General features: G+C 38.7%; 1 protein-coding gene across 3 annotated transcripts in view; it reads left to right on the top strand.

Annotated features, from left to right (window-relative positions):
- The window catches only part of LOC134358454 (paladin-like), a 292622-nt gene extending 268187 nt beyond the window's left edge, over positions 1-24435 (top strand). The window contains exon 19 of one of the 3 annotated variants that reach the window (XM_063070695.1): positions 20837-24435. In XM_063070695.1, the coding sequence (XP_062926765.1) occupies positions 20837-20986 (150 nt within the window). In that variant the 3' untranslated portion in view covers positions 20987-24435. The remainder of the gene's footprint in view (positions 1-20836) is intronic. The other 2 variants (XM_063070694.1, XM_063070693.1) reach the window with 2 other exon arrangements.
- The last annotated feature ends 646 nt before the right edge of the window (positions 24436-25081 follow it).

The raw sequence follows: 25081 nt of genomic DNA, 5'->3' as shown, positions 1-25081 counted from the left end.
CCTGGTTATTGTGCTCCATCCCTTAAACTCATTACTACAGATTGGGAAGAAATGGCAATGGACAAGGCAGTGTGAGTTGACTTTCAAGGAGGTAAAAGAAATGGTGACATTCCCATCATGTTCCCTTACTGCCACAGAGAAAAAATATGCACAGACCGACAGAGAGGCCTTGAATCTGGTTTGAGTGTAAAACGTTTCAACCAGTACTTGAATGGGAGAGAATTTTATTACTGATAATCAAACAGTAGTGTCATTTTCAGTCCACAGAAGGGTGTTCCACTAACAGCAGCCACACAAACGCAGAGATGGGCTCTTTTTTTGAAGGACACAATTACAAGATTGAATTCAAGAGGACAAATAATCATGGAATTGCAGATGGATTGTCCCATTTTCCCTTGGAGAAAGAAATACCTGAAAAAGTTACGAAAGTAGTACACACCTGTAGACATATTTTCCCTAATGCATATCGAAAGTCTCCCTTTATGGCAGAGATGATCCAAAGGGAAACCAGAAAAGACCCCACACTGTCTCATGGGTAGATTGCCACCCAGAATGGTTGGAATGTGCAGCAGAAATCCCAGATCCTCCATTTTTACCAGCACCAGGATGAATTTGCTCTTGATGGAGGTTGCCTTATGTGGAGATTGAGAATTGTTGTACCTTTAAAGCTGAGAGCTAAAGCGTTGGAAGAGCTACAGTACATGCCAGTCATCTAGGCATAGTCAAAATGAAAGCATTGGTTTGAAGCTTTGTCTGGTGGCCTGGGATAGATCAGCAGATCGAGTAGCTCACCATGCACTGTTCAGGATTCCAATATGTCCAGAAGATGCCAAGAGCAGCGCTTCTCCATCCCTGGGAATGGCCTGCATTTCCCTGGCTGAGAACTTGTTGGACCATTCATGGGCACAAATTTCTTGGTATTAGTGGATGCAACTATAAAGTGGCCAGAAGTGTTCCCAAAAGCCTCCACTATAGCCTGTTGATGTGTTGAGAAGCCCCTCCTCAAGGACTGGTGTTCTAGAACACCTAGTCAATGATAATGCAGAACAGTTACAGTCATTCCTGAAAATGAATGGAGTAAGACGTATTACATCTGCACTGCAAATAGCTTGGTGGAAAGGTTTGTCTAGGGTCTAAAGAACACACTGTGAGCAATGTCAGCAGAACATACTACATTGACTCTGAATCAGAAGCTTGCCAATTTTCTCCTTGCATATCACAATGCAGCACACTCCACAACCAACAACTCACCAGCTATTCTGTTCCTGGGTCGTCCCTTGCGTTCACACTTGGATATCCTTAAACTCAGTCTCAATAGTTAAGACAAATTGAAGGCTCCTCAAACAAGGAGGTTCGATGTTTCACTCCTGGTCAAGCAGTCCTGTCGAGGGACTACAGAGGTGATCAAAAAGGGGTACGCTGAAAATTAAAGACAGAACAGGACTACTCTCCAACCCAGTGGAGATTGTGTGTGATATCATCTGGAGATGACACATTGGTCAGTAGAAGAGAACAGAGTCAATTGTTGGAGAAGAAATGTGCCAGAGCTGTCCAAAACCACTTCTTACAGTCCCAGAGTCAACTCCTACAACCACTATGGAGGAGGCCCCAGAACCTGAGAGTGTTTCACAGCCTCAAATCTCCTGCCAAGCACCGTGACCCCATTTATCAGGAAAGACATTATCCAACAATAGAAAGATATTCTCCACAGCAATTAAATCTTTCGGACTAAATGAAACAATTTAAGATTTACTATGCTGTGGATGCCTATATAGTAGTTGTATTATATAGTCGACAAGTATCATAAATTGAGTTGGAGTTTATAGCCAAGCAGGGAAGAGTGTAGTGTATGTAATATTTCAGTAATATTTGAGTAATATTTAAAACATATTGTTTGATTGAGCATACTTTGTTGTTTAAATAATTTATTACGGGTTATATGTCAAAGTATGTGAATGGCATACATATGTCATCCCACCACCACGTCATTATGTGCATGCCTCACTTTAAGTAAAAACAAAGTACACGAGGTATCCCCGCCTCTCCCATGTTTTTATTTCGATTACAGTAGTTTTATGTTTTTAGAGTTACAAAACATAACAGGATATCTGTAGTGAGCTATGAATTATTTAGACAATGTGGAACTTGATAATTGATGGACCATCTGGTGAAGAGCTATGTTTAAATCACAAGTGACAATGGTCAGTTTTGCTAGTTTACTGATTATTTGAGTTGGCACAATTGGTTAGCAGTTTGAATCCTGTTTAAAGATATTTTAGGTAAGAAAATCTGGCTACTGAATTGCTGGTTAAATCTTCAATAACAGCTGGTGGCAATTTAAAACAAGCCAAGGCATTGAAAATCAGCTTTTCAACAACAGTTTATATTCGAACTTCTGGCACAAAAAAGGTATCTTGTCCTTGCCGGAAAAATAAATTCACCCAGTTCAGAGATATTTAATAGCTACTATGATCTTGGAATATAGAACATTCACAAATTGGCATCCTCAGTTAGAAATCCAATAGAAAAATGAATATGTGTCTGCATTGGAGGACATGTCTTGGGGTTACATAACATAATAAAACAATGGATTCAGATTTACCTTACACAGTGCTGAGGGGTAAATTGCCATACAAATGCTTTACAATGACACTCAGAGCCAAAAGTAGTAGAAATTTACATTAACCTGCTTCATCCCAGCCAGCAAAAGAAATGATCACAAACTACTGGTGTTCTCTCATGCAAACACAAAAGATCCACAGTACTGATCCAATAAATCCAGTGAACACTTTCAGAAACCTGACCAGTATTTACTCCAATATTTACTTATGCTGTAAATATCATATCGTCATTCGGTTAAATGTTGATTACAATGGGGCCAAATTCGCAATTATGCTTCCCTTGATTACAAAGAAGGAACACTTATATAATCCTCTTCATATTTCAAAGCATTTAGCATCCCATAAGGCATTTCTGAATTGTAGACTTTGTAATGTGAAACATATGACAGCTGATATGCACACAGCAAACTCTCATAGAGGGCAATATTAATAAAGTCCATATAACTTGCTTTTTTCACAGAAGAGCCCAAAAAAAAGGGGAAATTGTAAAGCATGAAAAGCTAAAACTTCAAAAACTAAAATGAAATGGCAGTTCAAAAATGGCTTCAAATGAAGAAAATTCATGTCCTTGAGTGGCCCAGTCAAGGTCCTGACCTTAATCCAATCGAACATCTCTGGCAAAACTTTAGGATTGTTGTCCGCCACTGCTCCCCAACCAGTCTGGCACAGCTTGAGCAATTTTGCAAGGAACAATGGGCAAACCTTGCTCCATCATGTTGTGCAAAGCTAATAGAGATTTATCTAAAAAACACTACTGGCTGTGATAGTTGCGAGCGGTGGTTTAACTAAGTACTGAGCAAAGGGAGATGAATACTTCTGAAATGCTAACATTTCTGTTTTTGTATTTTTAATTTTTCATGCTTTACAGTTTTCCTTGTTTTTTTGGGGTTCTACTGTCAAAAAAAGAGCATGTTATTCACGCATAAAAATTCTCAATTGAATTGATCAAAATCCCTGGTTGTAATAATCATTTATGTGAAGAAAGGGTTTGGGGCTGAATACTTTTTCAAGGCACTGTATTTGTAAGTAAAATTTAGAATAAGGATTATTTCTTACAAGCCTGAAAGTGTTACACAGAAACAGAAATCTACAGCACATTACAGGCCATTTGGCCCACAAAGTTGTGCCGACCATGTAATCTACTCTAGAAACTGCCTAGAATTTTTCTACTGTATACCTCTCTATTTTACAAAGCTCCACGTACCTATCTAAGAGTCTCTTAAAAGACCCTATTGTATCCACCTCTACCACAATCGCTGGCAGTGCATTCCACACACCCACCACTCTCTGTCTGAAAAATTTACCTCTGACATCCCCCTTGTACCTACTTCCAAGCACCTTAAAACTATACATCCTCATGTTAGCTATTTCAGCCCTGGGAAAAAGCCTCTGGCTGTCCACACGATCAACGCCTCTCATCATCTTATACACCTCTATCAGGTCACCTCTCATTCTCCATCGCTCCAAGGAGAAAAGGCCAAGGTCACTCAACCTATTCTCATAAGGCATACTCTCCAATCCAGGCAACATCTTTGTAAATCTCCTCTCCACTCTGTGTATAGTATCCACATCCTTCCTGTAGTGAGGTAACCGGAACTGAACACAGTACTCCAAGTGGAGTCCAACTAAGGTCCCATATAGCTGTAACATTACCTCATGGCTCTTGAACTCAGTCCCATGGCTGATGCAGGCAAACACACCATATGCCTTCTTAAAAACACTGTCAACCTGCGCAGCAGCTTTGAGTGTTCTGTGGACACAGACCCCAAGATCTCTCTGATCCTCCACACTGCCAAGAGCCTTACCATTAATATTATATTCTGTCTTCAAATTTTACCTACCGAAATGAACCACTTTCACATTTATTTGGATCGAACTCCATCTGCCACTTCTCAGCCCAGTTCTGCATCCCACTGATGTCCCGCTGTAACCTCTGACAACTCTCCAGACTATCCACAGCACCCTCAACTTTTGTGTCATCAACAAACTTACTAACCCACTCTTCTACTTCCTCATCTAGGTCATTTATAAAAATCACAAAGAGGAGGGGTCCCAGAACAGATCCCTACGGAACACCACTGGTCACCGACCTCCAAGCAGAATACGAACCATCCTTTGCCTTTGCAGGCAGGCCAATTCTGGATTCTGTTATTCACTAAATATAATGTGGTTGACATTACTATTAAGGAGATGCAGATCAGAACATTCATTTGTAACCACATTGATGAACTTATGTTAGAAAATCACATGTTGTGCCATGCAAAACAAAGAATTTAACTCCACAGGGGAAAAATACAGACTTTCTTTCATACTTCATTATGGACAATTTCAGCCTTGTAGTGTCCAGTTGGATACTGAGTTGTAAAAAGACATCAGTCCCGTTTCAGCTATGCCTAGGTAATTTGGGAATCCTGTCCAACTGCATAAATAGAGTATCCACTGCTCTTCTATATAAGCTGGATTGGCAGAGTGGGAACAGCTTTGAGAAATTACCATCTTTTTGCATCAAATATAAAGGAGCACCATTTATAAAAGGAGTGTTCTTAATATAGTAAATGTGTTTTTTTTATTCATTTATGTGAAAAGTGGTTGGGAATTTCCTAACACCAGCACTGATTGCCCATTTCCCAACCACTCTTAAGTATTGAGAGTGAGCTACCGCTAATAACTGCCGCAGTCTGTGCAGTGAAAGTACTTCATACTAGAATATGGTAGAGGGTTCCATGCTCCTGAAACATTAATGCATTTTCAAGTTATGACTTAGAGGAGAACTTACAGGCTCTGGCATACTTCTGCACCCGGTGTCCTTGTCAAAGTTCTCAGTACATTTATTACCAAAGTATGCGTATCATAAACAATCTTGAGATTTATTTTCTTACAGACAGCTGCAAATCAAAATAAAACAATTGAACCCGTTAAAATAGGACCAAAACACACAATTTGTGAAAAAAGAACAAATTGTGCAAACAATAAAAAGTAAACAAGTAACATTCGGAACTAAAGTTCGTGAAAGTAAGTTCACAGGCATAATGCCAGTTCATCTCTGCAGCTGGTCTTGGAGCTTGTAAGTTGCAGGCCATAGCCTCGGTTCAGCACAGAGATGAGTAAACCTTGCAGAGCAGCGAACTGAACAGCAGCCCGCCTTTCACCTCCAGCCCTAACACACCGACCTTTTCAGTCTGGCCCGATTCTTAAATCGGTCAAACATCAGCTCATTCCCCGCTCTTGGGCCCTGGCCCTACCGCCTCAATTCAGCCGGTACCAGTCACGCCACAACCTTACTGCACCTTCGAGACCCCAGTTCACTCTGCAAGAACACCAGGTCGTACAGGCAGTTTAAAAGCACAACTCCGAAAGGGAAGTTACAGGCTATTGATTGCAGTGGTCGTTGTCCAGAAAAAGTGTGATTAATAGAGTAGTTAGTAGATTTGTTTGCTGCCAGTAAGGCTTCGCCAGTGCCATCAGAAGAGTTGGCATGTAATACCAGTTCATTTGTACATGAGTTTTTAGTGGGGAAAGGGAATATTTGGGTGTGGATGGGATAAAAATTATGTGGGCTAGATGATGAGCACTATTGGAGTAGAGTCATCTAAGGAAGAGGAGAGTATTCCACAGTCTCCTGTACAGCATGGAAAAGCTATGCTGGAGCAGAAAGTAAGTCACTTTCCACAGGATTTCCAAAGTCTTGCTACTATAATATTTATGACCAACATCTACACCCAGGATTTTGTCATGGCGATTCAGCAACGAAAATGCCACGGAATATGAAGGGGTAGTAAACTCTTTGTTGGAGACGGTCTTTAGGCGACACATCTAATTTTCACAGAAGAAGTAACAAAATATGGCACCAGAATACACTAAAAGGGTGGTTTTTAAAGTTAATCTTAAGGAATGACGAAAGGTAGAAATAATGGAGAGGTTTAAGAAAATAAATTACAAAGCTAAATTCATTCAGGTATTCTGATGAGTCTTTGAACATGGCCCAGTCCAAGAACTCAAAGCAGTCCCATAGTTGCTCCTCTGCCTCTCGTGACCACCTCTTTGTCGTCCTTACCTCTGGTGCCTTGCTCTTTAGTTTCCTCCTATATGCATGAAAAAGGAAGACAGCCTGATGATCAAATTTCCTGAAATGTGGTAGAGCAATGGAACGGTAGTTCTTGATGGTAGTGGTCAAGTATGTTGGGTCCTCTGGTGCTGCAGGTAATGTGCTAATGGTAGTTGGCAGAGCTAGCCTGATTAAGGTCCCCAGCAAGGATGTGAAAGATGTCAGGGTAGACTGTTTGTTTATTAAGCATAGAACACAATACATCGAGTCCTGGCTTGATATCTGCCCTTGATATAAACTACGGCCAGGATCACGGTGAAGAACTCTCTCAGTAAGAAGAGCAATTGGCACTTAATCATTAGATGTTCCAGGTCAGTAGAACAAGAGTAAGATAAGACTATTACAATCGAGTACCATGATGAGTTTATCATGAAGCATATCCTGCTGCATATATATATATATATATACACACACACACGTATACGCGTGCGGGGGGGGGAGCCATTTTTAGTGAAAGAGAGAACATAGCAATTTCTCATTTCCCTCCAATATATGACCCCATTCCCATTTAAGTAATACTATAGAAATAAGCATAAGCATAATTAAATGTAGAAGCTGAACATACTTTTATGAATATATGTATGTAGAGCATGTCAGGCCTGCCCCACATGATTGCCCATCTTAAATGATAAGTTGTACATTCATTTGGGAAGTCAGAAATTCTCGATTGATGCTCACTTAGATCCCATACAGACAGTTGTTAGAGGCAAAGGATAGTGCTAGGAATATAAATTTTCTAAGATTATTCTCAAGGTATTTGACTGAACTGATTGTTTTTGGGCTTTTAGCCAAAGTTGGTGTTTTTTTACTGAGATTCAATAACTAGTTCAGTAAGGTTGGCTGATGTGAAAAAGATGTTAGATTGTTTAACGCCTGCCTCTTGGCAATCTTCCAAAGATAAAGTAAGTGCAGAAAAGCAGAGAAAATATATTGTAAGTTAAGTATTTTCTAATTGATCTAATTGTTTTAATCCATGGATTTTAATCAGTGATAACCTTTCATCACAATAAAGAAAGCTGCAACATAGCTGCTGTAGTATAGTGTTTATAACTCCTGACACCAATTTACAATTGCATGGTCTGTGGAGAAATAGAAAAACTCTTTCCAATAGGTGATGGGGCAACCCAGTCACTGTATATCTGCTATTCAGTGCCTGATTCTGAATAGTGCTGGCAGATGGATGGGATCAGGTTACCTGAAACCTTATCCCTGTGCCTCTCAATCCTCAACCAGAGAAATAGTACTTGAAACAAAAATAAAAAATTGTTTAGCGACAGCCCAATAAGCCAGACCGAATGACCCAGTGACCACATTACTCTAAGTGGCTAGGTACAAAGCATCTAGTATTTAAATAGATCAGCCTGGAAATCTGTCTGCAGTATTTTCCTAGTGTTGAGACACTATTAACAATTCCTTAGTGGTGTTTTAAAGAAGCTCTTAAAATACTTGAATTTATTAGTGCCTATTCCAAAACAGTGTTCAAGAGCTCCCTCATGTAATGTTATGTTTTAAAAACAGTGGGTGTTAGGGTTCAAATTTCCTATTTTAGTACCAATTTGTTCACAGCTTTGATCTCCAGTAGTCTCCAAAAGTCTCCCTTAAAGAGTCACACCAATTGACAACTAACAGTCTTCTAGCTACCGAGGAGTTTTTGGAAGGAATATACTGTATGCATACCACAATTATAAGAAAGAAATGGCGGGGTCCTTGTAGAATCAATGGATTCTGCACAAGCTTCTGAACAACAACAGAAAAAGAAAGGTTAAGAGAGGGAACAGCCAAGCGACTTAGAGGGAAGGGTTAAGAGATGGATGGGTGAGGGAGAATGCAGTCAACAGCATATGCCCACATGCTTTTCTTTGTGTAAGTGTATCTGTGTGCAGGACCAGATACACTGAACTGATCCCAGAATTTTCTGAGTTTTTTTAGGATTTTTTGGTGTTCTCCCAGCTAACCTACAAACCCTGCAAATTTTAATTCAGAGATAATTCTCATATTCTCAATTGAATCTGGAAGAAAATTGCCTCCAACAAATAAAATGCTGAAAGCAGTTGAAATGTTTAATAATTTAATACATCATTAGCATGATTAATTGTGATTTTGGGAGACAACTAGTGGATATAGAATGTTGCCAGAAACAGATTTGGAAACTGTCAAAATTAAACATATGATAGATATTGAGAAAGCAGTAGACCAATATTTTTTTCATCCCTACTTTTAAATCCTACATTTCCATTTAATGGTTCGCATTTATCCAAGCATTAGTTCTCTTTGATTGAAATAAATTTACTCTGCTTAAGTTAAGTTTCACATGTTACTGATTATCTTGCTGCTACTTATAGACTCTTACAGCATAGAGCGAGCCATTTGACCCAAAGCATTCTATGCCATGGCAATTCAAGATTGCTCATCTAGATAATGTTGTGCCTCAAATCACCTTCACTGGCTGTGTATGGTGAAGGGGCTGGGGGTGGAGGGTGCAATACCAGAAGTTTGAGAAATCGATGTTCATGCCATCAGGTTGACGGGCACCCAGACGGAATACAAGGTGTTGCTCCTCCAACCTGAGTGTGGCCTCATTATGACTTCCGGTTTAGCTGCCTTCTGTTGGTATTTTAAAACTTCCCAATCCTCTAACTTCTCACTAATTTTTGCTCTAAAGGCCTTATGAAAATCCAAGTACACAACATCAACCAATTCTTCTTTGTCTATCCTGCTTGTTGTTTCTTATCTTAAAATGCTGACGAAGGGCCTGGGTCCGAAATGTGGATTGTACCTCTTCCTATAGATGCTGCCTGGCCTGCTGCATTCCCTAGCAATTTTTATGTGTGTTGCTTAAAATAATGCTCTTTAGTTAAATAAATTTCTACTATGGGGAAAAATTTATTACTAACTATGCTCCACATAATTTTATCAGATTTCCCCCCCTCCCCACTCCAGCCTGCTCCAGTTTAATGAAAACAAGCCCAGCCTATCCACTCCCCTCATAATTGGGACAATCCCAACTACCTAAAGGAACATTTTGTCAAAGACACAAGAGACTACGGATGTTGAAATCTGTAGCAACAATCTGCTGGATGAACTCAGCGGGTCAAGGAGCATCTACAAAAGGAGAGGAATTAGATATCCTGATGCTGGATTTCAGCCCAAAACACCAATAATTCCTTTCCTCGTGTGATAGTATTGGGTTTGCCGACCACGAAGTTTCAAATACAGACTAAGACCTTAACCATTATCAGATGTAAATAGCCACAAGTACTCTCACTACAGGGAGATTATACTGTAACTACCCAATCTTCAAAGACTAATTCACTTCCCTGTTTATTCTCCACAGCAAGTGTAGCTGCCAATACCCACTATTTGAGAGGTGGGTCCCCTCTGCCTACTAATAAAAGATATTTCCAGCTAACAAAGTAGATCAAAACACAGGTCATTTATTTTCAGTGATTCCTGTTTAAATCCAAATAGCATTCTTAAAACACATTTAAAGCTCACAGAATTTTTTTATCTTAAATGTTTCCCAAATTAAAAACCATTTCTAAAACAAAGCAATTTCTAAAATACAAAGCATAAAGGACAAAGGATTTCCAAAACAGGCACAATTCCTATAAATTAAAAAGACATATCAAAGATGCAGATGAATGAATCGTCTGTTGCAGAAATAGATATGTTTCTTCCATGTTTCTTGATGTTCCTTACCCCATTCCTAATAAGCCTGAACTGTACTCTACATTTATACCCTTTTCCACCACTTGGGTGAATCACATGCGAATGGATTGGGAAAATCAGGTCGGCACTGGATCTCAAGAGAGAGGATTTGTAGAATGTCTGCGAGATGGCTTTTTAGAACAGCTTGTTGTTGAGCCCACTCAGCTGTACTGGATTGGGTATTGTGTAATGAACCGGAGCTGATTAGACAGATTGAGGTGAAGGAACCCTGAGGAGGCAGTGATCATAACATGATTGAGTTCACCGTGAAATTTGAAAAAGGGAAGCCGAAATCTGACGTTTCGGTATTTCAGTGGAGTAAAGGAAATTATAGTGGCATGAGAGAGGAACTAGCCAAAGTTGACTGGAAAGGAATACTGGCGGGAAGGACGGCAGAGCAGCAGTGGCTGGAGTTTATGCGAGAAGTGAGGAAGGTGCAAGACAGGTATATTCCAAAAAAGAAGAAATTTTCGAATGGAAAAAGGATGCAACCGTGGCTGACAAGAGAAGTCAAAGCCAAAGTTAAAGCAAAGGAGAGGGCATACAAGGAAGCAAAAATTAGTGGGAAGACAGAGGATTGGGAAGTTTTTAAAAGCCTACAAAAGGAAACTAAGAAGGTCATTAAGAGGGAAAAGATGAACTATGAAAGGAAGCTAGCAAATAATGTCAAAGAGGATACTAAAAGCTTTTTCAAGTATATAAAGAGTAAAAGACAGGTGAGAGAAGATATAGGACCAATAGAAAATGATGCTGGAGAAATTGTAATGGGAGATAAGGAGATGGCAGAGGAACTGAATGAGTAATTTGCATCAGTCTTCACTGAGGAAGACATCAGCAGTATACCGTACACTCAAGGGTGGCAGGGAAGAGAAGTGTGCGCAGTCACAATTACGACAGAGAAAGTACTCAGGAAGCTGAATAGCCTAAAGGTAGATAAATCTCCTGGACCAGATGGAATGCACCCCCATGTTCTGAAGGAAGTAGCTGTGGAGATTGCAGAGGCATTAGCGATGATCTTTCAAAAGTCGATAGATTCTGGCATGGTTCCAGAGATCTGGAAGATTGCAAATGTCACTCCGCTATTTAAGAACGGGGCAAGGAAGCAAGAAGGAAATTATAGACCTGTTAGCTTGACATCAGTGGTTGGGAAGTTGTTGGAGTCGATTGTCAAGGATGAGGTTATGGAGTACCTGGAGGCATATGACAAGATAGGCAGAACTCAGCACGGTTTCCTTAAAGGAAAATCCTGCCTGACAAACCTATTACAATTTTTTTGAGGAAATTACAAGTAGGCTAGACAAGGGAGATGCAGTGGATGTTGTGTATTTGGATTTTCAGAAGGCCTTTGACAAGGTGCCACACATGAGGCTACTTAACAAGAGCCCATGGAATTATGGGAAAGTTACATACGTGGATAGAGCATTGGCTGATTGGCAGGAAACAGAGAGTGGGAATAAAGGGATCCTATTCTGGTTGGCTGCCGATTACCAGTGGTGTTCCACAAGGGTCCGTGTTGGGGCTGCTTCTTTTTACGTTGTACATCAACGATTGGGAATAAGGAATAGATGGCTTTGTGGCTAAGTTTGCTGATGATATGAGGATAGGTGGAGGGGCCGGTAGTGCTGAGGAAACAGAGAGTCTGCAGAGAGACTTGGATAGATTGGGAGAATGGGCAAAGAAGTGGCAAATGAAATACAATGTTGGAAAGTGTATGGTTATGCACTTTGGCAAAAGAAATAAACGGGCAGACTATTATTTAAATGGGGAGAGAATTCAAAGTTCTGAGATGCAACGGGACTTGGGAGTCCTCGTGCAGGATACACTTAAGGTTAACCTCCAGGTTGAGTCGGTGGTGAAGAAGGCGAATGCAATGTTGGCATTCGTTTCTAGAGGAATAGTAGAGTATAGGAGTAGGGATGTGATGTGAAGGCTCTATAAGGCGCTGGTGAGGCCTCACTTGGAGTACTGCGAGCAGTTTTGGTCTCCTTATTTAAGAAAGGATGTGCTGACGTTGGACAGGGTACAGAGAAGATTCACTAGAATGATTCCGGGAATGAGATGGTTAACATATGAGGAACATTTGTCCGCTCTTGGACTGTATTCCTTGGAGTTTAGAAGAATGAGGGGGGACCTCAAAGAAATATTTCGAATGATGTAAGGCATGGACAGAGTGGATGTGGCAAAGTTGTTTCCCATGATGGGGGAGTCTAGTACGAGAGGGCATGACTTAAGGATTGAAGGGCGCCTATTCAGAACAGAGATGCGAAGAAATTCTTTTAGCCAGAGGGTGGTGAATCTATGGAATTTGTTGCCATGGGCGGCAGTGGAGGCCAAGTCATTGGGTGTATTTAAGGCAGAGATTGATAGGTATCTGAGTAGCCAGAGCATCAAAGGTTATGGTGAGAAGGCAGGGGAGTGGGGCTAAATGGGAGAATGGATCAGCTCATGATAAAATGGCGAAGCAGACTCGATGGGCCGAATGGCCGACTTCTGCTCCTTTGTCTTATGGTCTTAGGGATATTTCCTTGAATTTCCTTTTTAACACAAATAGTCTAAAAGAATCTTGGAGACAAAGACCTAAGCTTAACGGTCACAGTTCATAATTAGCGCTGTGAAGCCAACTTCTTTGAGTACATAAAATTCCAAAAAATAATAAATCAGTTATTGATATACTGAATTATATTATCCATCTGGTCTGCAAAGTCCTTTGAACTAAGCAACTTAGAGGCAACTTGTCAGTTTGAAACAAGCCAAATTAAACAATCTATTGTTTTATATTACATCTTTGCGTGATAATAAAGCAGCTGCAGAGGAATACTACAGACTGAGCATCTATGTTACAAACAGAGCGTGTTTTCAAAGCTGTGTTTTTAACTTCAATCTGATTACTGTTGGCCATTTTCATTTTAAGAACTTAACACTTACTTCCATTTACAACCAGAAGCTAAACAAACTATTAGTTAGAAGTTCACTTACAACTGTCCGTTCTCACAAGTGGCAGCTGTTGGGTTTAGAAAGCCAAGATTAGTAAACATGAGACAAGAAGTGAATATCTATCACACTCCCACAGTTACAACTCAGTCACTGAGTTCTTCCAGCAGATTGTTTGTTGTGTTACATTATGGTGAATCTCTGCACTTACTCTCCAAAGCAATTACACTCTTTCTATGCCAAAGAAATACCAAAGCTACACATAATATTTTAGGTGTTGCTTCACAAATGTTTTAGAACGCTTTTATCATAACATTACTGCTCTTAGAGTCTACACATCATCTAATGAAGGCTAGCACTCCATATGTGTTCTTTCCTATCTAACCTGAGATACCACCTTGAGGGATCTTTGTACTTGCACATCAAAGTCCCTCTGTTCCTCATTAGTTTATAATGGATTCCAGCAAATTCCCAAAGACCAGTTTTAGACTAACTGACGTATAGTTTCTTGAGTTTCCTTACCATTTTCCTTAAATGAGGATCTTTCCATATTTAGGAATTTTGGAAGATATCAATCAATGTATTTTTGCTTTCTGCAGTAGCATCTTGTAAAATTCAAGAATGCAAGCCATCATAACCAGGCAATCAGTCAGGACCTACTTTTATTAATTTAGCTTAAAATATTATCCCTAGGGCAAAAATTCTAACTTGTTCACAGATTTTTCATTATTATTAGTTTTAGTATCTCCCAAAACGAAGACTGGCACAAAATATTTGATAACAAGTCTCTGCCATTTCCTTATTTCCCTATTATCAATTTCCCAGTTTCATCAACCAACATTCCCTGTTATAAACTCTAAGAAGGTCTGTCTGTTTTTAGGAGACACAAGAGAATTCACATGCTAAAATCTGGAGTAACAAACAAACTACTGGGGAAAAAAAATCAGCAGATATCATTCCCCAACCCACTCCACTGTTCATCCCCATACCCCTCTCAATTCAATGCACCCACTACCACAGACTACCCCCACCCCCAACCACCCAGTCTGGTTTTGTCACCTCTTGGTTCCCATGATCATTTCCTTTATGTATCAGATTGCAGCACTGGTTGTTCTTTGTGTTCCTGCTTATCTCTGTCCAGCAGCTGTCAACAACTTTCATACTCTTCCAACCCCTCCCACCACCCCCCACACACACATAACTCCATCAGCCTTTCATTTTTTCTTCTTTGTTTGCCTCCATCTCACCAGACTCTGTTTCCAACTCCACCTCCACACAGTCATATACTATGAAAATAGGCCCTTCTGCCCAATTCATCCATGCCAACTGTGTTGTTCAGCAAACTAGTTCCATCTGAGTTTGGCCCATGGGCTCCATACTTTTTCCTATCCATGTTGATCTAGGTGGCTTTTGAAGTTGTTAATGTGCCACCTCAACCATTATTTCTGGCAGTTCATTCCAAATCTGCTCCATCCTTTGCATGAGAGGCATTCTAGTGACTCTGTTTCATTAGGGGTTTGGGGAGATATGGAATGTCATCAAATGTCTGTAGGTGCTTGTTGGACAGCATCACAGCATAAGCCTCCAGTGCACAAGATCACACAAGGCTGCAGAGGATCGTAGACTCAGTCAGCTCCATCATGGGCACAATCCTCTCGACCATCAAGGCCATCTTCCGGAGGTGCTGCCTCATGAAGGTGGCATCCATATTAAGGGCCCTCAGCATATAGGGTATGCCCTCTTCTCTTTACTATTGTTAGGGAGGAGATACAGGAGCCTAAAGACCCACAATCAATGATTCAGAAACAGCTTCTTCCCCTCTGCCATCAGATCTCTGATTGGTCCACGAACACTACCTCATTACAAAATAAACAATACTACAAAAAGGAATAATCGATAGCAATTTTGTGTCATTACACTTTACTGCTGCTGCCTCAAAAAATGCCGCGTCATATAAGACGGTGATGAACACATGATTCTGATTATGCTGCGTCTGATGTCCCTTTCAAATCCCCACTCTGATCTTAAATCTGTGCATTTCTTTTAACATCCCCTCCCTGCGAAAAAGGCTATATGCTTTCATCCTACCCATGCCTCTTTAAGATGACCCCTCAATCTCCTACATTCCAAGGAATAAAGTCCTAGTGACTCTGCTTGTAACTCAGGCCCTTGGAAAGTCCAGGTAACATCCTGGTAAATCTTTTCAGCATTCCTCCTAGTTTAATAGCATCTTTCCTCCAACAGGGTGACCAAAACTTTACACAATGCTCCAAGTGTGGCCTCACCAATGTCTTATAAAGCTGCAAAATAACCTCCCAACTTCTACACTCAGTGAGCAAATAGCTAAGTGTCTTCTTCATCACCCTATCAACCTGTGACATCACTTACAGCATTTGTATTCTGTTCCATAACATTCCTTGAGCCCTACCATTCACTGTACATCTTAGCTTAGTTTGATCTCCCAAAATGCAATAATTCACATTTATCTGGGTTGAAATACATTTGCCAATCATCATACCTAGCTGATTAAGATCTCCCTGTAATTTTTCATGCCTTCTACACTATCAACAAAACCACCTATTTTTGTATCAACTGCCAACTTAGAAACCATGCCTTGTATATTCATATCAAAATCATTTATAAAAATTAGGAACAAAGTTCCCAGCACAAACCTCAGTGACATACCATCGACAGAGGCTTCTAGTCTGAGAAACAGCCATCAGCTATAACCCTCTGCTTCCTACCACAGAGCCAGCTATGAATCCAAACTACCATCTCTAGTGGATCCCACCTTCCTGACTAGTCTGTTATGTGGGACATTTTTAAAGGCCTTGCTAAAGTCCAGATACACAACACACACTGCCCTACCTTTATCTACTGCAGGGGTTCCCTACCTGGAGTCCACAGACCCCTCAGTTAATAGTAGGGGTCCATGGCATAAAAAAGATTGGGAACTCCTAATCTACCCTCTTGGTTACCTCCTTGAAGAAATCCAAGAGATTTGTCAAACATGACTTCCCATAGCTGTGCTGACTGTTCTGAATCAGACCCCGCCTTTCAAAATAACAGTGGAATATGTCCCTCAGTATTCCTCCCCCACCCCCCAGCAATTTAACTATCACCAATGTCAAACTCACTGGCCTGTAGTTTCCTGCTTGTTTATGCTACTCTTTTGAAGCAATGGCAGGGCAGCATATTAACCACATTCTTCACCCTGAGGTCTGAAATTAAGCAAAGTTCTCTGCAAATGCTTCTGCAATTACTTCTCTAACTTCCCACAAGGTCTAAGAATGCATAAGTTCATAATTTGGAGATTTATCCACCTTAATGCACTTAAATGCCTCCACTACCTCTTTGCTAATTTGTACATGGTCCAAGACAACACTATTCATTTCTCCCATTTCCTTAGCCTCCATCATTTTCTCCACAGTAAAAACTGAAAAGAAATCTTAATTTAAAATCTCACCCATTTCCTGTGATTCCACACACAGATGGTCATGCTGATATTTAAGGGACCTGTTCTCTTCTTTGCTACCCTTTGACTCTTAATATATAATGTCTTGGCAATTTGCCCCATTTTGCTTGCTGGATCGTGTGCATATCCTCTTTTTGCCTTCCTAATTTTTTTCTTAAGTGCATTTCCACACTTCTTATAGCCACTAAGAGATTTCCATTTACTTGTGTACAGTCTATGCCTTCCTCTCAGGCAAAGCCTCAATATCTCGTCAACCAGGGTTCCCAAAACCTGCCAGCCTACCCCTTCATCTTAACAGAAACAATCAGACCATGAAATCTTGACATCATACTTTTACAGGCTTCCCACTTGGCTGACACCCTTTTCCTGCAGTCTTGCCCATTCAACCATAGCAAGATCTTACCTAATAGTCCCAAAATATGCAGTGCTCGGGTTTAGGACCTTAACCTGGTCATATCTTTCTCCATAACTAGCTTCAATCTAATAGAATTATGGTCACTGAATCCGAAGTGTTCAGTAAATGACTGATATCTTTATTAAACTTTACGTATATTTTCTTAAACATCTCCAGTTGTTCATCTGCTATCTTCCAATCTTTTTTACTCAATCCACTCTAGCCAACTGACTGTATTTCTATATAATTCAATTTATTAAGCTCCAGACATTTAATACATCTCTCAATTTGAATGTGAAAATCTATTGGGCAGGTCCACTGATGATTGGCTGAATTCACTGTTGGGAGCACACCATTTCTTCAAGATACTCTGACAGTCTATCTCCCAAAGGGATGGCGTTCCCCAACAGATTGGCAAGAAGCTGGGCAGTGCATGCTTCTCTGACCAAGTGGCTGCCTTGCACTGAATGACCCTGTGGATGAATCCCTGTCTTCCAAAGGGCCACGGACAAGAGACCAGAGAGCTCTTGGAAATGTTATGTATAGGAAAGACAATTTTTAAAAGGCCATATTTTTTTTACTCATACCCATTAGGAAATGAACCATTTCAGTCATCACACCATTACTCAGAACTATTGTTATACTGTTAATTTCTGAACAAAATATCGTGTGTCCATATTTAAACAATTAATCACAATATCTGCCTGAAGTGCAGTTTTGAGCACAAAGTAACCTTTAAAATATAAAAGCACCCTTTACTCAGAGAACACCAGCTGATCCTTAGCACTTAGCAGTAGCCTAGAGAGCCCATTACCAAAGAAAGAAGCCAGGATGCAATGTGGAGAGCCATTAAAACCACTTCCTCCTGTTGCTACAACCTAGCCTTCTTGGATGGCAGCTCTCAGGCACACGATGATCTTTCCTCCATATCTTTCCCCAGCTGCAATGACACAAATATATTAGTCTCCCCTATTGGCCAGAAGGCATAATTTGCCTCAAGGCCTTCAACAGTCTAATTACATCAATCCACGTGGGAGTTTTCTTGATCTCTCGCATTCATGACTGGTGAAATGCCAAAAGGAATGCATCAGGGGCCTCAATTGTTATAATCATAATTTGAATGAGGAGATAAATTGTGGTATATCCAAGTCTGGTGATGACACAAAGATATGGCATTGAGAGTTGTGAGGAGGATGCCAAAACTTTAAGGTAATAGGGATTGGCTAACTGAATGGGCAAGGACATGGGAAATAGAATACAATATGGAAAAAAGATTTCTACCTTGATTAAAGAAAAATTTAAAAAGCAGTCATTTTATAAATGATGAGAGATTAAAATGTATTGGTGTTCAGAGGAATCCGAGTACCTCGTACAGGGATCACTTAAAGTGAATATGCAGCTCCAGAAGGAAATTAGAAAGTCAAATAGTACATTAGAAATTATTCCGAGGCTTTGAACAAATTGATGATGATGTGAGTTTAGCCAATCAAGAATCCGGTGAGGCTACACTTAGAATTCAGTGTATAGAGATGGACATATTTGAGAAGGGGTAAACCAAAATACCCAGAGGGCAATGCATCTTTACCCAGAAAGGTTGTGGAAGCTCATTTGGTGTACACATTCTGGACAGAGATCGATGGATTATTTAATATTAATATATACTATCAGTACAGGAAAGTGATGCAGAGGTAAAAGGTCATGTGTGATTGTATTGAATGACAAAGTTGTCAAGGGGCTGAATGGCCTGTTAATAATGGTCACTGATTTGAAAACATTTGTTCTGTTTTACTCTCCATAGATGCTGATGACCTGCTGATTACTTATAGCATTATCTCTATTTTAGATTTTGGTTTAGGCTGAAATTTATCTTTGGTATTAAGCAAAGTAAGCAAGATTTGTATGCTGGTGGGTAGTAATTTAAACAACATTGCTTCAGGTCAACTAAAATTATTGACAAGCAATTCCTCTTCAATACTGATTTGCCCCATCTCCAGACCTAGAGCAGCCCTGTTGTAATGCAGTGATATTCTCTTGATTTTTGATATTTTTATGGGAATAGTGGAAGCCACAAATGCTGTGACTTTTAGAATGTATAAGCATTATACAATCCTTGCCTCCCAGCTACCTGCTATAAATCTCTGATAATTTTTTGAAATAATGAGTTTTGATGGTTTCCAAATGGCAATGACTTTATTGCCACTTATTTAGAAGTTGCACAAATTGATATTTACCATATCAGCATTGTTTTAGCCAATGGGTCAATCAAATCAGTTTCAAAATTAGCTTTGGCCTCATTTTCAACAAAACAGTCATTTTAATTAGTTTTCATCTAGTATATTGTCAGGTAAATTAAATTTACCTTTGTTGTTAATAGTCTTTAAACATACAAATATAATTAGGAGCAGAATTAGGCTACTCAACCCCTCAACGTTGCTGCACCAGTCAAGATCACAGCTCATCTGCATGCAAGCTCAACTGTACATACCTGTCTATCCATCAATGACTTTTGATCCTCTTTAATCAAATGTTCAAAGTCTCTTCACTCTTTGAGGAAGAGTGTTCCAAACACTAGAAGTTTTTATTTCATCTCTGCTTTAAATAGATGACCCTTTATTTTTAAAGTGACCCCTAGTTCTAGAGCAGGGGTTCTTAAAAATTTTTTAAGTCATGGACTCCTTTGGCAGTCTGGTGAAGTCTATGGACCCCTTCTCAGAATAATGTAATTTAAATATATAAAATAAAATACATGGGATTACAAAATAAACTATATTGAAATACAGTTATAAAGCATTTCTGATATTGTAATATATGTGCTTCTGTATTAACACATTAAATAACAAGTCTTTACGTTTAAAATACAGGCGAGTTAGAATTACATTTTATTTTTAAAGGGATATCAGTGTGAAGGCTGTTGTTACTTTGCAGCAGGTCTAATAACTACCGTAATTTCAAAGTAGAGATGAGCAATATTTTGAGATATTTCTAACAATTGTAACGTAATATGAAAATATCTGTGATTTCTATTGGTGACAAAGTCATTGCTACTGCTAATAATACTGTGGTTTGTTGCCTATATTCATAATTGAAAGAAAAGCTAAATTTTATTTAGAGGTTAATGAAAATAAAGATGCAAATTTTTTTCTCAGCCAAGATTACGGACCCCAGGTTAAGAACCATTGTTTTAGAGTTTACCAGATTTTTTGTACATTCATCTTCTTATCTTATGGAGAACCTTTAAGATCTTATATGCTCTAATATGAATGATATTTGCAGGAACAGCATCCATATACTGTAATTTTCTGTGGGTTCAGCGATGCTTCTTTGTGGGCTATCATTTTATGTATAACTGATGTCATTAGACCACCACCAGCATTTTGGGATTATAATTAGAAATTACATTATTTATCCAAAGATTTATTCAACATTGACAAGAAGTAATTCTATTTAAATCATGTTACAGTACAAAAAATAATTTGCAAAGGTCCTGACATTTGATATTTCCAGTTAGCACTGGTATTTTAACATACTGATAACTAGGCAATGTCAAAAAATCCCTTGAATTTTGTCCCAGTTAAACCATCTTTGTATATTTTATTTTTAAGGTTGCTGCAAAAGCAGGTGTTTATGAGATCCTGAATCGCTTGGGGTTCCTTGAATTTGAAGAGCCTGAAAACACACCACTGTCTCAACTATGCTGCCGCTGGTTGCAACAGAGTACGAATACACTTCCATTCCGAGGAGAGTTTATTTAATTTCTGGACTTGGAATTTACCAGCTATCTTACTGATTAGTCAATGGTTGTACACATTTACTTGTCCAAGTTTTTAGAACTGCCTGATTTATCCTTGCCAAATAGCGCTGAGAAAAGTGGCAAGTGGATAAAACTTCCAATCAAAATGACAGGGCTGTGGAGAGCAGTACAGTATGATTAATTTTGAAACTAACATAGCAAAGAGCCAACATTGATAATGTATGATAAAAGTATAAAAATTAGGTCCTCAAGATATTTGTAGCTTGTGAGAGAACCCTTCAACCAAAATAAAACAACAGGATTTAAGTAATTCCATTAATATCTAAGGTTATTTAATTGTTGGCCTTCACAGAAGAGAATAATACTACAAATTAGTTTGTAACCTAAATAGATCTAGGGTTAAAGTATTAAACATCATGTTCATTGTAACTATGGGATATATTAATTAAAGATCACTGAATAGGAAAACAGCAAATTCTGTAAGTAGAATCCATCATTCACTTTTTCAATGTTTATCACTGACATATCCGTGCATCCTTAATTTTTCATGATTGCAATGCATGATATTGTAAACTATGTTAAATTTATAAGATGTCATATCACACTTGTATATTGTCGCTTGGATTTTCACATACTGAATGTGATGTTCAATTCCAAATGTGGTATATTAACTTCCACTGGATATGTTACATTCATTTAGCATAAGACACAACTGAAATGATATGCATTTGTTAACTTTAACGCCTAGATTCCAGATGCATTATTTTCCTCTCTAGTACTCTTTTGACCACCAAGTTGGTTTTGTACAGTTTTATGCCAGTGTTGCTGAATGCAGGAGAGTTAACAAAATCAATGTTTTTTTTTCTACATAGATTTTAAATAAGGATATAATTGTGCTTTTGCTAAATGTATAACATAATCAAAATCTTTTCAACAATTGCATTTTTTAAAAATTATAATAGTTCAAAAACCTACATTGGATCTATAACAAGGCTCATTTAAAAATAAGAGGTGGTCATTCGAGTATCCTTTTGAGGCTTAATCAAATGATAAGTATACTTTTGATATTGAAATAAAATTGTAAATACTGTGATTATTTTTCTAAACTTAGAAAATTTATGTATTTAAAACATGTTGTCATGAATAATCTTAATGGTAGTGGATGCGTTGAAACTTACATCTTTCTTCCCCATAACCACCTTCGCTTCCGAAACAACAGAATCTACCTGCTATATTAGTATAATTTATCTTTATTGTTCTTTCAACTACTCTATCAAACCAAAAGCAGAAGATACTGCTTTCCAATTTAGCAAAAAATAACATTAAACCAGAAATTCACTTCCAGTGCAATTTAAAATCATAATAATTGTCAAGTCCAGTATCTAAAATAGTCTCAGCAATTTATTCTTAACATTGATTTTAAGAGTTCTGCGTTATCATATCTTGCAAGAGTTTGGCTGCCTTTTCCAACTCAACAGTTGTTGCTACTTGAAACACTGAATGCTTTTCAATAGTAATGAAAGGATTATTAATGATTGTGGAACCATGATTTTCATGCATATGTAGCAATCACTGCAGAGGTTTTAGTTCTGCCAAATAATAACATACCTTGCTTTCCAGCTGCTGAGGATCAGTTCTGAATTTTGCCACAGGCAATTTGTTTAGTTGGAATTTATGCAGAAGCACAGAGACGGCTGGGAATGGGAAGCAGATGTATGGGAGCGAAGGAAGGAATACATAAAATGCACATTAAAGAACCAAGAAATGCTTGCTGCATCCTTTTTGTTGAACTTGACAGTGGGCTATTGCACAATGTAGAGTTTGTCAACCAGACTCCTCATGTACATTGGCTCCCAAATTAGCATATGACACCTTACACTTGTATTTCTTCTCTTCTCCTTATGCTCATTCACCTATTATGTTAGAGGCAACAACTGCCACATTTTCACCAGTTGGTGAGTCATTCCAAGCTTCAGTGCTGTTTTCAAGTGAGTGTGCTGCTGGTTTTGTAAATCGGGTTGTTTGTGTTTTTTTATTATTGAAGCTGCTTCCAATCATATGTAATTCGTCAAAAGTTTGATACAATGTTTGAAGAGCAACAAATATGTTAGCCAGATCACTGCAAACAGATCATTTTTGTTCATTACATTATCCTTGGTTACAAAATAATAAATTATGTTACATATTTCAGTATTAACAATTTTGTTTTAATTGTGGATTAATTATTTAAAATAAAGATTAGAGCAAAATATTTTTTACATTATAGGACTTTTGTATTAATACAATTACAATTCTTCCAATATCATCCTCTTAATGACAGACACTCATGTTTCGCAACTTACTGGAGTCGGTCAATAACAATCTTACATGTTGTTATGCACTGGTGAGAATCAAATATTCGTTATTTTAATTATTTTATTCCTATAAATACTTAAAATTGGAGATCCAGTAAACAGTTCAAATCTAGAAGCGACAGAGGCAGCTCACATTAAGGACAACGCATTTTAAAAAAGACCCATCACATTTTATTCTATTTATGAGTGCAGGTTACAAGGAAACACGGAAAATGTGTTTTTTTACATTCAGTTCCAGTTATGGTATCCAGAAGTAGTAGTCAGACATAGGGCTTGAATACTATAATTCAAGTTTTTTGAATTACAGTCTGTCAAAGTGTTGGAAGGTTGTGGGTAAAAGTTTCAAATCAAGGGCCTTGAGTATATAATCCAGATGGACTAACGAATGCAATAGAGAAGGCATGCAGTGGCAATGATGATAGTTTTTTGCATGCCCATTAAGTTGAAATCTCACATACTTTTGGTGATGAAAAAGTTCCTATTTCAAGGAGGCAAAGAGATTCATTGAATGTCCCAACTCAGACGTTACTAAAACTGATAATCTTATCACATTTTGTGGGTCCATGCCATGTTCAAACTAGCTATTGCATTTCCTCTTTGAATAAACACTGCTCTTTGAATATTGGTTGTACTTCAAAAGTCATGAAAGGAAGTTTTAAATGCAGATTTTTGTTTATACCTCAGCTGTATATAGCTAAAGCTACCCTCATTAAACAATCAACACAAAAATGAATTTAATGAAAATACCTTAGACTTGTTTAAGCTTTGTACCTCTTAACTCACAGAGCTGTTAGTTTGGAAGCACAAAGAAAAGTGAAATATAATTAACTTGTATTAGGTTTTATGTGCAGCTCATTGTGTATAATGGTGTTATTATTTGATAACTTACCTTGTCAGGTAAATCCATGCTGCCAAATGCAACACAGTGCCATGTGCATTTTAGTGTGGTGTGCTCACTTAACAATCAAAAAATAAATTCAATACACCAAAAAGTTATGTGTAATTTATTTGATTTATAAAGTGCTTTTTAATGACTGCCAATTTCTCTCAATTCATATCTTGAAAGCACAAATTAAAATCAAATTTTACAGCATATATGGAAGGACTGATATTTTTGTGTTTTATAGATATTTCTTTGTCATTTCTTTGCCAAGTTAGAAACAAATCTGCAAATGCTAATTTTCAAGTAAAGATAAAAAGAAAAATACATTTATGGTTTAATATTATTTCATAGGATTTTAATGTTGTTAATGTTGAGGCAAAGAGTCTCTTAAAAATACTGGAGGAACTCAACAGGTCAGACAACATCCATGGAATCGAATCAGCAGTCAATGTTTCGGGCCAAGACCCTTCTTCAGGACTAGAAAGGAAGGGGGAAGATGGCAGAATAAAAAGGTGGGGGAGGGGAAGGAGGACTAGCTAGAAGGTGAAAGGTAAAGGCCTGGAGAAGAAGGAATCTGACAGGAGAGGAGACTATCCCATGGGAGAAAGGGAAGAAGGATGGGCACCTGGCGGAGGTGATGGGCAGGTGAGGGGAAGAAGTAAGAGGCCAGAGTGGGGAGAGAAAGAAGAGGGAAGGGGAGGGAAAGAAGAGGGAAGGGGAGGGAAAGAAGAGGGAAGGGGAGGGAAAGAAGAATTATCGGAAGGAGAAATCACTGTTCATGCCATCAGGTTGGAGGCTACAAAGATGGAATATGAGGTGTTGCTGCTCCACCCTGAGAGCGGCCTCATGGTGGCAAAAA

This window comes from Mobula hypostoma, chromosome 18 (genome assembly GCF_963921235.1).
Source record: "Mobula hypostoma chromosome 18, sMobHyp1.1, whole genome shotgun sequence".
Lineage (NCBI taxonomy): Eukaryota > Metazoa > Chordata > Chondrichthyes > Myliobatiformes > Myliobatidae > Mobula > Mobula hypostoma.
Note: the sequence above shows the minus strand (reverse complement) of the source record. Positions and strands in the feature narration are given on the sequence as shown.